Source organism: Melozone crissalis, unplaced genomic scaffold (genome assembly GCF_028551555.1).
Source record: "Melozone crissalis strain CALT ecotype California unplaced genomic scaffold, PUWL_Pcris_2 ptg000026l_1, whole genome shotgun sequence".
NCBI classification, from domain to species: Eukaryota; Metazoa; Chordata; class Aves; order Passeriformes; family Passerellidae; genus Melozone; species Melozone crissalis.
In genome coordinates this window covers 9,198,726-9,217,001 of record NW_026535804.1, presented here as the reverse complement: position 1 = coordinate 9,217,001, position 18,276 = coordinate 9,198,726, and the positions used below count along the sequence as shown (strand labels likewise).

Genomic DNA, 18,276 nt, shown 5'->3' with positions numbered 1-18,276 from the left:
AAAACCTGCTCTGTGTCACCTGCTGTCAACAGGAAGATCTCTGTCAGCATGGGGGTTGGTGGTTTGCAAAACTGAGCAAGTGGCAGCGTTTTCTGAACAAATATCTTTATCAATAAATAGAGCTTAGAGGAAATTAGTATTGATGGCGAATTTGCTGAGGCCAGGAGACATTTTTAGAGCTATGTATAGCAGTTCTCCAAAACTACCTGAAAAATGATGTCTGCTGCCATCCATCCCGAGAAATGTGTGCTTCTGCAGTGGGTGAGGATTAAGACACCTGGCCCTGTGCCTTTACTCTTGGAACCATCAAATTATCTGCCAGTGCTATGCTTGGCTCTGACCAGTGCAATTAGACCCTCATTTTCACAAGCACTTCATGAACAAAATACCCACTCGATGATTAAACAAGTAATAGAAGAAAGGGTGGGCATTAGATAGGAATGTGTAAACCATTAGGGGAACATTTTTTCCACTAGGATCTCTGTGGAAATCTGATCAGGACTTTAGTTTGCTTTTCCTAATATAAAACTTTTGCCCAGATTGACAATTTTCTGCACCTTTAACACATTGTAATACATTAAATCTAGCATGGATCAGGTAAGTTTTATTGTCTTTTGGAAATTTTTTAACATTCCTAAAACGTGGTAACATATATTTTGATTGCCTGTCACTTCCCGGTATGAAAAGCAGAGTCTGTGCCCCAGAAAGTGCCTCTAATTCAAAAATTACCCACAGCAGCCATCATCTCATGGACAGTGCTAAAGAAGGGACTAAAACAATGATTTGTCTTGTAATTTTGGGTAATTGTGTGACAGTTTTAGGGAGATTGGCTGCTGTTACCTACAGAAAACATGTATTAATCTTAACATGGACTGTCCCTGTTTAATGTGTGTTCAGACATAATTCTGAACCCCCACTCAGGGATGGTAACTGAGCTGAGTGTGCCAAGCAGCTTCTGAGATCAGTCCTGACCTTGGCATTTCTCTAATTGCAAGTCTAGGAGCATGTGATGCAGAAATTAAAGGAGGGTTATGGTCAGTTAAGGATTTCTTAGTGGCCATACCAGGCTCCAAGGAACCCTGAACCTCACAGAACAAGCTTATTAAGTAGAACAGTAAAGTTTAAAACCTAGATTTAGTTTTCAAGGTTGGATGGAAAAATCTTACAGAGTGTAGAAATTCTAAGTGTCTGTATAGGTGCTTAAGAACATCCCAGAGAATTTTAAAGCTTTTTTATATCCCTTGCTACAAAATTCCATAGCCTGGTTTCCTGAAATTGATAGAAACTACAATTCTCTGCTAGGACTTTGAAGTAATTTCTTTAGAATCTCATGGATATTTTGCATATTAAGGATCTGATCCCAGATCCACTGGAAGTAATATAAGTCTTTGCTCTCAATGGGAGCCTTGCCATTAATTTTATTGGGCACTGGACTAAGGCCTAAAATTCTACAAGACGCTTCCAAAAAGGGGGGCTCTGGCACAGGCTTTACAAAAGCAAATAACACACAGTAAGAGAAGCAAAGCACTACCTGGATTGTTATAAGCAAGATGTCTAATGCTGTTGGCTCCTCTGGAGTTGAGAGGGATTTCCTCTGGCTTTGTAGTTTGGATACCTGCATCCATTTGCCATTAAAAAATGAGTACAGGCTCTCCACTTCTCTCACAGTAACTATCAGCATATTGCCATGGCGATCCTTGATGGGCTCGTAAAAAACTCTGCCTAAATTGTGAGTTCCCAGCAAATTCTAGAAAACGAATACAAAATGAAAGTTATTTATCACATATCAGGAGAGTATCATTTGAAACATAATTTTGTGCTCATTGACATCACTCCTGTTAGCTTCACTAAGAATGAGGCACATTCTGTGTTTCTCAAACTCTTGCCTTACAGTCATATCATTTAGTGACAAAAGGAAATGTTTTCCCTTAGGCTTTGTTGTGGATTGAGTTGTGGATCCGCTGATGTATTTGGTCCAGCAGTGCTTACTCCAATTTTTAATGGAGAACCTCAGAAAGACTATTATGTCCCAATGCCTTTGTAAAAGGCAAGTTAATTCACCTATTTACTGCAAAGAAATTCACTTATTTGGGCCAAACTTCCTGGTTTTGCCCAGTCATGTAAAGATGAAGGATGCTATTTTTGAAAGCACTCATTGGTCTGCTGGTGATTCCTTTGATTTGAATTTGCATAAGAGTTGGGTGCTTATCTGAACCTTCCCACACCCAAATGTCAGAGATCATATAAAATTCTTCCTTTTCCCCCAAATCACTCCTAACAGACACTTTAAATATTTTTTTGCTATGTTCATTAGCTGTAATCTCCATTCTCTGTTCTCCATTTTAAAATTACTCAGATTATTTTCAGCAACAAAAACAAGAGACCCTCAGGTTTGTGCTGAATGTAAATAATTCTGGAGCTAAACTGTGCAGTGTGTTTGTGAAGCACAGGATTTGAAGAGACACGAATCCTTTTACTTCAGATACCAAGAATGTGCTAGACAAAACAGGCAGAAACTCACAAAACTACCAAGGCAAAGCTCTCCAGGAAAATATGTGAGGATTAAAGAAAAGTAATTTAAAAAGACTCCACATAAAATACATATTTTGGTTAAAATCCCTTTCCTCACACAGTAAGGCATCTGCTTATAGGTGCAAACACACTCAATCCAGTGACCAGCCACTGAAGAGATTCCCAGATGTTGTAAAGAAAAATGCATAACATTTAAAATATGCTCATTACTTTGTGATTTTTCAAGAGATCTACAGTAAGCTGGATAGGGAGAAGGGTAGTGTAAAAGGAAAACTGAATTCACAATGAAGCACATTGTATCTTTGGGGAAGTGCTGTACATTAACTTAATGACATTGTAAACCGATAGATTATACTGAAATTAATTATCTGCAGTTAGCAGGCAATATTTACTTATCAACTTTAATATTATGAAATTGTTTATAAACTCTCAGCAGTCAGCACAGTGCCTGGGTTTGGGCAGTATAAGTTGTTTATTGCAGCTTTGTGCATCTCTTTCCAGGGCAGACTGTTGGGGTCCATACAGCCCATCTCCTGTGCATTGTTTAGCTGCTCTGCCTTTTGGGGTTTGTCTCCTTCTCTGACTGACTCTGGCTGTCTTGAGTGTACATTTTGTGCTAATCCCTGTGTCTCCAGCTGGGGCAGATCCTGGCAGTAGTCCTTAGCCATCTAATTGTCATATTAATTACTGCAGCACATGAATGTGCCCAGATGAAAACAAACAGTTCTTTATTGTCACTATGTTGTGAATGACATTCCAGCACAGGGAATGGGGGACCCACTTATATCAATATGGGACTGATTCATGACCTAAAAAAGTTTTGTGTCTGCTTAGCTTGTTACACCATCACTTGTGCTTTGTTTGCTTTAGTTGTCTGGTGGTAGCAACAGGCAAAGTTGCCGTCCCTGTTGTCTCTCACTCTACTGATCTAGTCCCTGAGCAGCTGTGTCATCACTGATCTTTTCCATTCTGTCCTGAATTCCTGCAGAGTCAGTCTATTAACTGCCTCAATAAAAAGTATTCAACCATATGAACTTTATTGAGATCCTTCTGTTGGTGGATCCCATGAGGCCATGCACCGTTGGCAGCTGGGTGACAATGCCGGTGCTCCTCGAGGACCAAGCAAGCAGAACAGACATTTAGGGCAATACATTTGGCAAAACTTCAGCAGGGAATACACCAGATGGGCATATTTGCTGTGTCTCTGTGTTTCAAGCTCTGCATTTTGCCTCCCTGATAGCCAATAAGGCCATGATGCCCTGGGGATGTTGGGTGTCTCCCAGGGCAGATTTTTGTTCAAGGGGATCTGCACAGGGGGGATGGAGCTGAGCTAACCAAACCTGTGCCACCTGAGCTGAGCCAGCCCCAGGGGGGGAACATTCAGCAGATCCAGTTAAAACTTCCCCTAGTGACAGCTCCAAGGATGACAAGCAGCTGCTGCCTTACACAGGTGTTCCCCCAATAATGTGCAGCAGGCTGGGCTTTGGGGCACGCTGGGGAAATCTGACAGGTGGCTGCCCAGGAAAGCTGCACAGCATCCACCAAAAGGTGTAAAACAAGCCCCCATGCATATTGTCAGCAGCGAGTGGTCCCACAGTGTGTGTGGGGCTGCACACCAGGTCACTGTGACCCAGCCTGGGGGACGTGTGGACAGAGTGACCAGCAGTGTCCAGCAGTGTCCAGCACTGAGCATCTGCAGCAATGCCAGCAGTGCACCACTGATTTTCTGGGAAGTTCTGGTGGCTTCAACAAAAGGTAGGAGAAAGTGAGGCCTGGATATACTTTTTCCATAACAACCATGCACACAGCTTTTTGGAAATGTATTTTCCCACAAAAGGAACTATTTTAATGGAAGTGTCTGCCTGCCATCTAGAGATTTCATGTTGTCGTGAAACCCAACTTAACCCAACTTCAAAGCTTTGCAATAAAGATAGAAATGTTCTGCTGGAGAAAGTGTAATTTCTGTTTGCATAACAAGTAGTGAACTGAGACACAGAAGGATTTAAGTGACCTGTTCAGTAACACTCAGGTTGCATCTGTTGCAGGGGCTGGAATGGAACAGACTTTAAATGCTCCATTAAAAGACTAATAATTAATAATGAGTAGGCCTATAAGAGTCTATCAAGAGCAAATATTAGGATTATAACTTTGAATTCTCAATCTGCAAACTCACAGGCTTCTCTGGCTGGTCATTATTTACTGCTTCATACCTGTTTGTTTCTTTGTCTATTTCTTTTGTTCTTTCTTCCTATTGTTTCTTTCCTTTGTTATTCCTACTCTTTACTTCTATTATAACTCCTTCCTTCCTGGCAGGAGAGACTCAGTGCCTCATTTCTCTGGAGATGAGGTTGCTGCTCCAAAGAACAGTCCTAGGGACAGCTGGCAGCTCTGTCCCTTGCAGAGCAGAAGGTCACTGAGTTAACAGCCAGAAATGTGCCATGGGACCCACCTGTAGCTGTGCTGCTGCTGAAAGCATCTTCTGCCTGGCCTGGAGTGCAGTGGAGGAGGACACAGACACTGCCATGTTCTGCCTCAGCCACCTGATGTCATCCCACATGCACGACAGCTGCAAAAACACATCCACTTCAACCAGCTCTTGTTCTCAGCATTTGCAAAAGCAGAAGTGATACTAAAATGCAATTTGGACTTGAAAAATCAGTAGATACTGCACATTTTGTGTTTCTGCAGATGACAATTCAGCTGACTGGATAAACATGGCACAGATACTGACACAGGAGGTATTCTGTAAACATCATGAACCTGTTTCAATTGATTTTGGACTGCTGTGCAAAACTGATTTACTGTTCTTTGTGGTATAAGAAAAGTAGTGTGAGACAACTTGAGTGATGGCACAACCACAATACCAAATTTAAAACCCCTGGTTATTTCTTTAGGCTCTTGCTCTAAATGTCCATAAAACCTGTAAGTACCCACATAGCAATCACTCATCTAGGATCATACCTTAAGAGTTAATTGTATCACTGTCAGTGGCCCAGTCAGGATTTAATCCACTTGACTGGTTTGTGAAAATTGCCTTTAACATGAGTGATAGAGCATTTCATCATTCAGCTTTTTACTGACATAATTTCATACATTCAGAGTGATGAGCTGAGGCCTATGCATTGCTAGCAACACATTTGCAGAAGCAGTAGATGAAATGAGACTCCCATTACCTTTGTGAACCACAGGAAATCCTGCATAACTGAACTACTGTGAGAGTCATCGATTTCCACAATTGGGATTTGATCTTCATTGGTTACTAACAAATTGTCTTTGTAAAAAAGTATAACAGATAAGTAGAGTCCCCTAAAGAGAGAAGGAAACACTATCAAACACCTTTCATGTCTATTCACATCCATGCCAAATTTAGTCAAAGAATCATAGAGGTCAAGTTCTGATGAGACAAAGTGAATCATCTGGTCTAAACTTCTGTGTAATATAAGGTCATGCATCTTCAGCCAGTAAATTCTGAAAAATATCTGGGAAGTTGATCACTTCAGATAATGTGAGACTACGTGAATCTAAGAGATCTGTGCAAGCCACTGACATCAGTTTCAGTGAGAATTTTGCCAGAGTACACAGTACACAATGGAGGCCTTATGCCCTTTGGAAATCAGAAATTTTACTTTATCATTAATGTGCTTAGCTCTGGACTCCTTTACTTCAGAGCAAATCTGAAGTAACTCTATTGAAAGTAACTTATTGAAATAAGGTGGATAATTATGGATTTACATTGGTATAATTGAGTGTAATTTGGCCAACATATCTGCAGACCTGTTTATAGAGATCATTCCTTTCAATATTTACCCTCACAATTAGTTACATATGTTAAATGGTTACTGCAGGGAATTTAAAGACTCTGGAGAGCTCTTCTGAAAGAATCAAAATCTTATCAAAATACAAAGAAGAAAATGCAAATTGAACACTCCTGGCAATGGAAGAAGAAATAATCCAGAATAAGCAACTCCCATTTGCTAAAACAAATAATTAGGGCTGAGAGTTGGCTCACAGTGGGCTGCAAACCCAGCTGAGGATGTCAGAGTTCTATGTGTGTAGCTTGTTGCCAGTGGACTATTCAAGTGTTATCTGAGCTCTGTGCTTTATATTATGAATGAATAAATGTTGTAGTTTCATTAATGAGCAGCAACAGAGGCAATGCTTTCAAACAGCTCAGTAGCTGCACTTTGGGTTTACACAGAATATTTCACTCTGTAACAATTTGAATCCACTTCCAAAAGTAACAAGGGAAACATTCTATTGATTTCAGTAGGAGCTGCAGCATTATTTTCCTGTCAGCTGCGCCAGTCCTACACATCTGTGATTTTATCACTTCGTTCTGACCAATTGCTGTCTCATCAGTAGTGGCATATTCACACATATTTCTAAGGTTCTTTTCTCTAATACACAACAACAACTGCCAAAATTCAGAATGCCTGGAACAGAGAAGGAATGACAAACCGTTTCAGAGTCTTCACAAACTTGTTTGATGAATGGAAAAGGTGCTTCAGGCTTCTGGAAACCGATTGCTTGCGACCAGCATTTTGTAATTTAGAGCTTTCTGAAATGGGAAAAAGAAGCAAACCCAACCCAGCTCTTAAATTTCAGTTAGTGTCTCATAAAAAACCTTTGTTTCTTGAACCACAGTACTACATTTCAGTCAGTGCCCATTACATTCCTTTCAAAAGACAACATTTAGAAAGATGCTCAAATGCAACCCTTTGATGGTGTTTTCATTAAATTAGTGATACACAGCAGCAAACAATTTCCTTACTTGCTGCAAACTCAGACAAGATAAAGCTGTTTGGCTCTGAGGCAAGCTTGAACCAGCCCTACACACTCTTAATGCTCAGAGAGGATGGGAATTTTACAAGTGGTCTCAAAAACCCAAGAAGGGATTTGAATCATCAGTCAACATTTTTAGGGTGTTGTAATTTCTAAATTTCTTACCACATGTAGCTTAAGCCTCTAAGAAGTGAATAACTGGTGCACTGGCTGACACTGACATCCCAGCATCACCAGTGAAACCTAAGGAAAAGCTTTGAGGAGACCAGATTAACCCTCATCTTTCCCTATATCACATTAAATACATCGGCTGTTGCTTGGATTTTTTTCTCCATCGCAGCAACTTCCTCTCATTATTGCCTCAGAGCTTCCACAATTACCTTTGCTCCCTAGTAATCTGAGTCCAAGGAAGAGGTGTTAAATTCTTTTGTTCACTTCATGTCAAAGCTGAGACCTGTTGTGTGCCTGCCAGCATCTCTGAGCCAGCTCTCCAATAGAAGAATTTATTAAATTGTCCCAATGTTCTAAGAAAAATATTGTTAAATTTTCATACATTGCATTTTTTCACTTTGATGAATTTGACTAAATGTCTTTTCTCATGCATGGCCTTGTAAGCGAAGGAAATATCTTCCCATGGGCGGTGAAAGCCCTGAGTTCTGTAACAGCTGTGAACCCCTGTGTGCCTGAGCAGGTTTGGAGGGGACACCAAGAGGTGGCAATCAGGGACAAGCAGCACTTTATAATGTACTGGCAGTTGCTGTTCATACCTGGATTTGAAAGCAATGGGCATTTAACACTGTTTGGGTTTGGTTTTGGTTTTTGCAGTGTCTGTGCTGTTTAATGTTGTTGCAAGAGAAACAGCAGAAATACTTTGAAAAATGGAGTTAATTATTCAGATATTTGCTGTGATATGAAAGACAAAACAGAAAATGTCACTGTGAAAGTGCATCTCCCTTTTCCAGGATCTGAGTGTTTATTTGGATGAAGCATGGATCCCCATCCAGACTGAAGTGTGAAACTTTTTGAGGGACACCCTTTTTGAGGGACACCCTTCTCCAGTGGGAGAAACCCATGACTCATGAAGAGCCACTTGCTGAAAGCTGCAGTTCATCTGCTCAGGTGTTCTCAGAGTATTTCCCACTTACCTCTGGTGCAGAATAGGAGGGGCCTGCCTGTGTCTCCCTGGTGAGTTCTAATTTTGAGTATTTGAAGAACATCTAAATTTGCTGTTTTCACAAGCCCATCTGTGGAAGTGCTCAGCATATTTAAAATGCTGAATAAATTTGCACCATGATTGGCACATTGAAAGGCCCAGCAAGCAGACACATTGTTAGCAGTAATTACTGCTCTGTGGAACAGCGAGTACAAAGACAACAAGGTTCTGTTGGGGGTGAAATCATACAGTTCAGATGTGTGAGACTTATTAGATCATCACATCCATTGTCTTTCCAGTGCAAACTTGTTCTCCTTGGCATATTCTCCAATTCACTCTTCAGCTTTAACAGACTCATCCAAATCCATGACTACTACTTTGTTTTCTCCTCTTTCAAAAATATTCAATTGTATTTCCATCCATATCTCCTCAGATAATGGTTATTTTACTGTGAACTTTTTTCACTGTATTGCAGTAATGTAAACCAAATGCTACATAAAAACTCCTTTCTTACTGTTTCATTCTTCCAAGGTTAAGATCAATTTAGGAATATAAATTTCATTCTAATTATTTTCTTCTGTATTCCCTCCATCTATACAGAAGAAATGGAGGAGGAAATTACTGAAGGTAAAGCAACATAACTTTGTATAAAACACCAAGAGACTGCAGCATTAAAATAAGAAGGCACATTACAAGTGAAATATATGTTATTGGTCTATTTAGTGGTTTGGGTTTAGTCCACAGCTTTGCAGAAGCCAACAGCAAAAGAATTAATGTAAAACTAGATGGTGATGGTAAACTCTCCTATATTGCTGTTTGCTTTTATTTTACAGTATTGTGTGTCTAAAGCCAGAAAACATGGAGCTGAGATTAGAGGATAATTTGGATCTGCAGGAAATGGAACTTTGTCTGTTACTTAATTAACTAATAAATAACATAGAGTAACCTTCATAGAAAAGCACCAGTAGCAACACAGTAAATTTATATTAACAAATGATACAGAAACTGAGCTGTGAGCTCTTTTAATAGAAGCCTGGGAGTGAGCACATAGCAGCCAAGATGGGAGAATTTCCAGTGATTAGATTTAGATCAGAGGCATTCAAACCTGGTCTGAAATAGGCAACAATTAAATAAGAAAGTGTATTTATGACATTGGCAGCCTTTCTCTTTGAAGGTAGAGGGTGTATAAAGATTTCTTTGCAGTTTTTTATGTAACTACAACCCATACTTAAAAGCAACCTATTGGAAGAATAAGAACCATCCCTTCAAACTCGTGTACATCAGGGGTCTCTTCTTAAATTCTCAACCTGAACTTCTCAATCTATAGCTTGGTTTTTCAAGTCTACTTTTGTATATTCTTACAAAAAATATAATTTAAACATCTTAAATGCCTTGTGGAATCGGAGATTCTTCTCTTAGCTAAATGCAATTAAAACTGTACTTTGCTTGTGAATCAAATTAAAATGAGAGCATTTTATTTCACCTCTGACTTGTCTAGTAAAATACATTTCAACTGAATTTCAGAAGGAAAATGTCTGGTAAGAATTCTACTGAAGAGTTGGGTTCCTTTCTTAATGAAGCATCACACAATTATTTAATCCACTCTGAATTGTTTAGAAAGAAAGATCTAAAAGAAAAAAAAATACTTAAAAATATATTTGAAGTGTTGCCAGGACATACAATTGTTCTAAGTCAGTTATGATAGTCTGTAGCATGGAATTATGAAGACAAATGGATGACTGTTGTTTGTAATCATCAGGGTTTTCCAGAAGATTAAACATATGAAAGCAAAGCTTCTTAAGTAATTCCCTAGGAGATTTCATCATATCACAGAGCAGGTTCAAAAGCAACAGCTGATCTAATTCCAAAAGCTCTTAAACTCACTGTACATTCCAGTGTATTCTTCCTGGTATTTTTGTAAGCTTGTTTTCTCCAGCGCCTGCAATGCAGAGCACAGGGCAGAAGGCAGAGCCTGAATGAACAGACTTGGGCAGAGATCTGCCTGGAATGTGGGCAATGTCCCCTCCCAGATCCCGCAGGAGCAGCAGCACACAGCCTCGTCCTCCAGCTCCTCTGGCTTCTGAGGCTTTTGCCTGCATTGTTCAGATAATCTCAGACCATTCAGATTGATGACTCTCAGGTTTTTCCACCTTCCTGTCACTTGTCCTGCCCTTGGAGCACGAGTGGGACAGGAATCACTGTGGGGCACTGGAGGTGCCTGGGCACCAGGATGGATCCAGCTCTGTTCCCACTGAATCCACAGGAATCACTGTGGGGCACCAGGATGGATCCAGCTCTGTTCCCACTGAATCCACAGGAATCACTGTGGGGCACCAGGATGGATCCAGCTCTGCTCCACTGAATCCACAGGAGTCACTGTGGGGCACCAGGATGGATCCAGCTCTGTTCCCACTGAATCCACAGGAATCACTGTGGGGCACCAGGATGGATCCAGCTCTGCTCCACTGAATCCACAGGAATCACTGTGGGGCACCAGGATGGATCCCTGCTCTGTTCCCACCGAATCCATAGGAATCACTGTGGGGCACCAGGATGGATCCAGCTCTGTTCCCACTGAATCCACAGGAGTCACTGTGGGGCACCAGGATGGATCCAGCTCTGCTCCACTGAATCCACAGGAATCACTGTGGGGCACCAGGATGGATCCAGCTCTGCTCCACTGAATCCACAGGAATCACTGTGGGGCACCAGGATGGATCCAGCTCTGTTCCCACTGAATCCACAGGAATCACTGTGGGGCACCAGGATGGATCCAGCTCTGCTCCACTGAATCCACAGGAATCACTGTGGGGCACCAGGATGGATCCAGCTCTGCTCCACTGAATCCACAGGAATCACTGTGGGGCACCAGGATGGATCCCTGCTCTGTTCCCACCAAATCCACAGGAGTCACTGTGGGGCACCAGGATGGATCCAGCTCTGTTCCCACTGAATCCACAGGAGTCACTGTGGGGCACCAGGATGGATCCAGCTCTGTTCCCATTGAATCACTGTGGGGCACCAGGATGGATCCCTGCTCTGTTCCCACTGAATCCACAGGAGTCACTGTGGGGCACCAGGATGGATCCCAGCTCTGCTCCCATTGAATCACTGTGGGGCACCAGGATGGATCCCTGTTCTGCTCCACTGAATCACTGTGGGGCACCAGGACTGACCCCAGCTCTGCTCCCACTGAGCTCTGGTTCCTGCAGAGCCTGGCTCTGCTCTCACAGCTCATCAGCACTGGAGGCAGAGTTGAGGATCTTCCTCAAACAATGTCCAGCTGTTTACTGACAGCTCTACAACAGATGGGGCAAACAGAGATCCCAAGGCTGGCATTTACTGGAATGTGGTAAAGGGAATCATGGCAAAGAACAGAAAAATGCCTGGGCAGCTCCTCAGTGTGTGTAAACAGCAGGGCCAGGCTGACTCCCACCCTGTCAGTCAATCATGCTAATATACATGAATTAAGAATAGAAATCAAGCTTCTGCATTACATCAAGTGAAAGCTGTTATTTGGGGTTTTCTGAGAAGCTTATCTCAGATCCTTGATCAAACTCCTCAGATTCTACTGAGGTTGATAAATATCAGAATAAAATTTCTGAGTCAAAGTGATGTCATAATTCTTACTTTTCCTGCAAACTTTGTTTTGATTTCTTACCAAATTAGTGAAATAAAAGGGATTGACATCATCATATATTTAAGGAAAGTTCCAAAGGTTCTCCTATGATGATACCATGCTGATTTATCCAAAATATACTACTGTGTAATGCTAGCATTACAAGCAATTATGAGATTTTTATTTGGTTGGAGGCAAGGGTGTTGCTCAAGCTGACTCCAGTGTGGGGTCCCACAGCCTTTCAGGCACAGAAGAAAATGTTCTGAGCTGAACACATTTTCTGTAATGTAATTTATTATTCAAGGAAAAGGTGTTAGGAAATCAACAATGAAGTGATATTTACTCAGTTTTGAGACTGGGGTTAATTTCAGGAGCAGTGAAATTTTATAAGAAGCAGGCACTGGTGTCAGAATGTCAAAAGGAGGTATTTTCTGCATGATGTTTATAACTGCTTTTGTTCTGGGCTGCTATGTCAGTAAAACAATTTATACTAAGAATATTTTCAGATGTTCCATCACTTAGTCCCTGTTGACTTGAAAGGTGGCCTGAAAGAGCTGAGAATGGCACTAACTCCAGAAAGGAAAAACTGTACCATAGAAAATCCCTTCTTTAATAGCACAGAAATCCATGTAAGAGATAGAATACATCATCTGTATTTTCAGTACCAAGACCACCTGCAAGTGATAATGTTTGCATGAATTTTAATTAGAGAAACAACATTTTCTTGCAATATCTCCTTTCCAAGCATCATAGATGAATAGTTTAAGTTGCTATGGTTACAATGGGTTGTGTCAGACTGTGGATCAGTGTGATGGTTACAAATTTGCATGTAAAGAACAAAGGCTGCATCTTTTCATTTCAACCAGATGATTTTAGCTCAAAATATTTCTGTGATTTTAAATCGGTTGATGCAACTTGACATATCAGTCATACTAGGTGAAGAAAAATGAAAATTTCATGATAGTTTAACTTTTCTGTTTAAAGTAAGTCCCTTTGCAATTTTTATTCCAGTTAGAAGTTTATTTTAAGAAAATAAATAGTACTTTTCAACAACCCATATAGAACAGGAGTTTTTATATAGGCTCTAAAAAGAATGCCAAGATGTTGCCTTGGCTCTTGAGCTATTAAAGGCACAGTCTGTTTCTCATGAATGAAGATTGGCTGAGATTTGAACTCTCTCCTAGTTTTGATCCATTCTGTTTTGAAATGTAGCAATCTTATCTTCCCATTGCATTGTGCAAGTATTTTTCATTATGGATTGGCATGCCATCCACTTAGTATCTTCTATTTGGAGGCAGCCAATTCCTCCCTTTTGATCCAAACCAGTTGTTAACTGTCTAAAGTATTTCTTTATATGAAAAAATAAAAGAGCCTTCCTTGAACCATTTTAGTGGAATCCCCTGTGAAACTAATTTGTGGGGCAAAACAAATCAGTAGGTGTGTGGGGTATGGAGAGAGAAAGCCTGTGCCTCTGTGTGTGCACATTGCAGCCTTCAGATGTTTTCATCCAACTAATTTCAAGGGTTAAGAGCGAGATAGTGTGCTAAAGTGATTCCAGATGGGCCAACATTAATATCTTTCTTTTCCTGATGAATGAGAAGGTATGACCTAGTTAGAAAACTGCTAAAAGTGAAGGCACCAGCGAGGCTCCAGCCCAGCAGAGCCGTTCCTGCTCACCTCGGCAGCTGTGGTGCTGGTGCGCGGCTCGGACCTGCTGCAGGAGCCCTTCCAGGGCCTCCGTGTGTCTCCTGTGCTGAGGCTCTCTCCCACTGCAGTCTTTCCAGTCTGGTGAACAAAGGAAATAAACAGAAATGAAACACAAAGGTGCAGGAGAGGGTCTAAAAATATTTTGTTGCCTCTGGTACTTCTCGTCTCTAGAGGAGTTTTACATCTCGGCAGGCAGGAGTCGTTTCTAAGTCTGTTGATACTTGTACACTGAGGTTTCTTTGCCTCGTGCCAGCTGGGTGATTAATCATAATGATTATTAACAAAGAGCTCACAAGCAGCTCTGAGAAGCTCCTGTAGTGTCTGACTTGACCATGGCTGCTTCTCTCCATGAATGGGCTCTGGGGCTGCTCTCAGCCTGTCCTGGCACTCAGCCCCTCACCAAGGTCACACAATGCTCCTTCTGCCACTCCTGCCGACACCAGGAGGATCCACGGCTCACCTACAGTTCTGCAGAGCAGAGAATGAACATCTTCCTACCCCTAGAGCTTGCCCTGTAGCCAGAGAAACATGCTCGGAGTAAAATCACTTCTGGAGATCTGCTCCCAGCAGCGGCCTGAGCAAACGCTGGCAGCTCCTGCCCTGGAGCCATGGGCTGCTCAGCACTGCACTCCTGAGGCAAAAACCTGCTGCATTTGTCCCACACACATTCAACCTCCAACAGACTTTGTTTTCACTCACTTGCTGCTAATGAGAATCTCAGGCTTCATTTTAAAAAACAAACTCATCACAAATAGGAAGAATTGAGTGTATCAGAAAGGAGCTCTTTAATTCCAGACTTGGCTATTTTAATACTTTGATTATAATGAGAAAAGCTCATTGCACCAGTTTCCTGGCCCAAAGGAATGGTGGATCAAGGTATTAAGAGATCTGTCTGCACAGGAGACATGCTCCCATCTTGCTGGCACAGAGGCTGGGACATACTCATAGCCACCAGCAGTTTGCTCACTCACTAAATATACAGATCCAGTTTCTAGTGCAAGTTTGGAGTCAAGCATTCCTTCCAATGGGCTCACTATGCCAGGGATATAAATACCTGTTTATTTACATTTAGTGTAGCAGCCAGAGTAAGCCCCATGAAAGGCTGGAAAGAGAAGACATTTGGTATCCTGATAGCCTGTGGGCAGTGTGACAGCCGCAGAGGGGCTGTCCTGTGTGCTCTGTGCTGCTGCAGACATCAGGGCCAGCTGCATTTACTGCTCAGTGTGGGGAAAATGTCCTCAGAGCTCCTGTGAGCAGCCAGGAGGGACCAGCTGGAGCTCACCAGTATCAAAGTGTTTGCTGTTATCAGACTGGTAGAGTTTCAAACAACCTTGTGATTTCTCTGTTCCAGTGGTTTCCAAACTTTTTGAGCCTCCAGATTGCTGACTACCTTAAAAATGACACAGAAACCAGACCAACTTCTGTCATTGTCCATCACTCACCTGATCATGAATAAACCTAGAAATATTTCTGTCTACTGGGATTTCACAGAGAAACGGCACAATGCTGGCCACCACTTTCCAGGCTGCTGCTGTGTGTGGGGGAAGTGGCAAGTGCTCCCTGCCATCACACACAGACACATGTCCAAGAGTGTCACCAGCCTTTGATGCTCTGGGATTGGACTGGATCAGCATCAGGCCCTGAAGCTTTCCTTTCCCTGCATATTCTCATGGCTGCTGATACAGACAACTTTGTAGAGCATTAATGTATTCCCATTTAAATTTTAGCTCAGGGTCATATTTTGTTATGCAGCACTGGTGTAATGTCAGCTTGCTGCCTCCTTGCCAAGCACAAATCTTCTGCTTTTCAAAACCAGTGGTGAAGGCAGTCATGTGAATAGGGAAATTCTGCCCCCAGTAACTGCAATGGTAAATAACATCTTGTCTCTCTAATGTGAGTATTACTTAATGAAAAGATTTGCATTTAGGCTCTGCTGGTCTTACTGTAAAGCTTAAGCATGTGGCCCTAAACCCAGCAATTACAGACCTTTCTGTACTCTTAGCACCCTGAGATGCTGTACAAGGGGAATGAACAGAATTTTCTGCATGGCTTTTGTGCTGATCCACTGAAATCTGCAGGAAGATTTCCTTCACACCCCAAAACTTTGGAGCTGGCACATAATGTCAGATTTCAGAAGGTTAATAGCAGGGGACTATAAAAAGGGAAGAGAATGCAATATGCTGAAAGCAAAATTCACATCATACAAAGTTGCAGTCTTAAATACCACCTGTCTTGCCAGGAGTGCTCCTTCTTTGGGGGTATTTGGCTGAATAACTGGCAGCTACTGTGAAAGAATCTGTCCCCCAGCTGATGTAAATTTTGGGTTTCTGGGGCCAAGTCCTGTGTAGTTACACCTGGCTATAGTCAAGGTAATTGCACATTACCAAGTTATTAGTTATCCACAGTATATTTTTTCCCCATTATTGTAGCCCATTTTTGTTCTCAAGCAGAATAATTCTTTAGCCTGGTTCTGGTATTGTTCTGGAGAAAACACAAGAAAAAAAAAAGAAGCAAAATGGGACAATGGTAATGCAAAAGCCTTATTTATCCAACCCTCTCCATTACGACTGCTGAGAGTAGGTACAGCTTGTTATATTTTTTCACATTAGCATGCAAGGTTATTAAGTTGCTACATTAGCCTAATAAAAACTAGTGTTAATGCAATAGAAAAGAGAAGTCCCACTTTACAGCATTAATCAACACAAGGGGAGCTGTAATACACTGAGTCAGTTTGGCAGGGAACACTAAGTCTGGAAAAGCAACTAACAATACAATGTGATTATAATAGATTAAAAATTACAAATGACAACTCATAGCCCTAATGAAGTTTGAGAAGACTGCCAGAGGTTGGATAAGGAACATTTTCTTTTTGACATTTCTGCAACATTCGCAGGCTACATCCTACCACCATGTGTGTCCACACTGGAATATTTTATGTACACGATGCTGTAAGAGTGGTCCAGTGAATGGGATCTGTAATGCTACAAGCTAAAGCATAAAACTACATGAGATACTTGTAAGTGTTTTGCTTCTAGCAGCTCAGAATCAGGTTTTGATCTATTAATGTACTGAAAAATGAAGTTCCATATATCAGAACTCTACTAAGAGAAAAGAAGATTAAAATATTTCTAACTTTTTAAAGTGTTAATGACTAGAAAACAATTTTCTGTCAAAGGACTGGAAAAGAATAAAAGCTGAGACATAAATATACATCAATTATTATTTTGCTTAATTTTTGAGGGTTGGAAAGAATTGAGTTTTATTATTTATTTCACTCCTAGGTGGCATGACAATTACATTGTGAACTCCAACATCACTAAGCAAACTGGAGGCCAGACCAACCCCACCTACTTGAAGGAGAAGCATATTCAGGAGTAGATTTGCATGGAGGTCCCCATCCTCTCATGTTGTATGCTGAGACACGGACATAATATCTCTGGCCCTGCAAATGGAAACAACTGGAGTCAAAACTATCACTGGATTCAAAACCTTGGCTGTAACAACTGCAAAGCAGTGCCTCACAAAGATTTTTTTTTTTCAGCTTAAATAGTTTTAATAATTTAAATGCACCATGATCAATTGAAACATACTACAAAGATTTGAGGACAAGGTTTGAGACCCAATTCTGTTTGGTGTAAAATAGATATACAAATAACAAAAATGAGAATGACTGCCATCAACATGTGCATTTCTGGAAGAAGGAGAAGAGAAAGAGCTGTTATGTGAGGTATTGGTCATCAGAGTCAGGTCTAGATTTCTCAAGAGCCTTTGCTCTGCACTGATTATCCCATTATCCAGAAAACAGCAGCTTTTGCTCCAGTCTTTCCCAATTTGTCCTGAGAATGATAACTCAAAACCTGGTTCTATTCCTTTGTGACTTTTGGATTATGGCTACCAGACATGTCGTGCTCAATCACTGGAACATGTTGTTACAAGAAAGGCTCTGCAGTGATTTTCAAGGGTGTGGTGCAAATTCTCTTTGTATCACTGTGGGGACCAGGCCATGAAGGTCTAAATGAGTCCTCTGGAACTCACCGTCCTGAGACCTGTGATGAAGCACCTCAAAGAGTGAAGATTATCCATAATTATTTCACCAGCCAAAGGAGAAAAGTCTTCTGAAGAGCTCCATTCCACTAGAAACAAATAGCAGGAGAAAATCAAGTCAGGTACCAGTCCAAGCAAAGAAGCCAAAGGACTTGAATCACTCACAGGTTAAGTTTTCTCATAGCAGTTTCCCAGTCCATGTGGGTACTAAAAATCGTGTTCAACAGTAAAGTATAGCAAATACACAGCGATTAAATTATATCTTTGTGTATGGGAGATAAAACCAAAATATTGTTCAAAAGCTTTTCAAGAAAGAATGCTTAAAAATAGACTGCAATACAAATTACTTTGAGTTACCGTTGTGCTCATTTGAGCAATTTCTTTTTAAAGACAGAGAAGCAGTGGAAAAGAGAAGGTGAAGGAATTGGGCCTGTTAATG

General features: G+C 41.3%; 1 protein-coding gene across 1 annotated transcript in view; it reads right to left on the bottom strand.

Annotated features, from left to right (window-relative positions):
* ANKFN1 (ankyrin repeat and fibronectin type III domain containing 1) overlaps nt 1-18,276 on the bottom strand; it is a 104,248-nt gene that overhangs the window by 16,669 nt on the left and 69,303 nt on the right. Inside the window, exons 7-13 of the mRNA XM_054278836.1 lie at nt 17,829-17,926; nt 17,145-17,235; nt 13,764-13,871; nt 6,991-7,090; nt 5,706-5,838; nt 4,982-5,098; nt 1,532-1,747 (exon numbers count right to left, since the gene is read on the bottom strand). Coding sequence (XP_054134811.1) covers nt 1,532-1,747; nt 4,982-5,098; nt 5,706-5,838; nt 6,991-7,090; nt 13,764-13,871; nt 17,145-17,235; nt 17,829-17,926 — 863 coding nt within the window. The remainder of the gene's footprint in view (nt 1-1,531; nt 1,748-4,981; nt 5,099-5,705; nt 5,839-6,990; nt 7,091-13,763; nt 13,872-17,144; nt 17,236-17,828; nt 17,927-18,276) is intronic.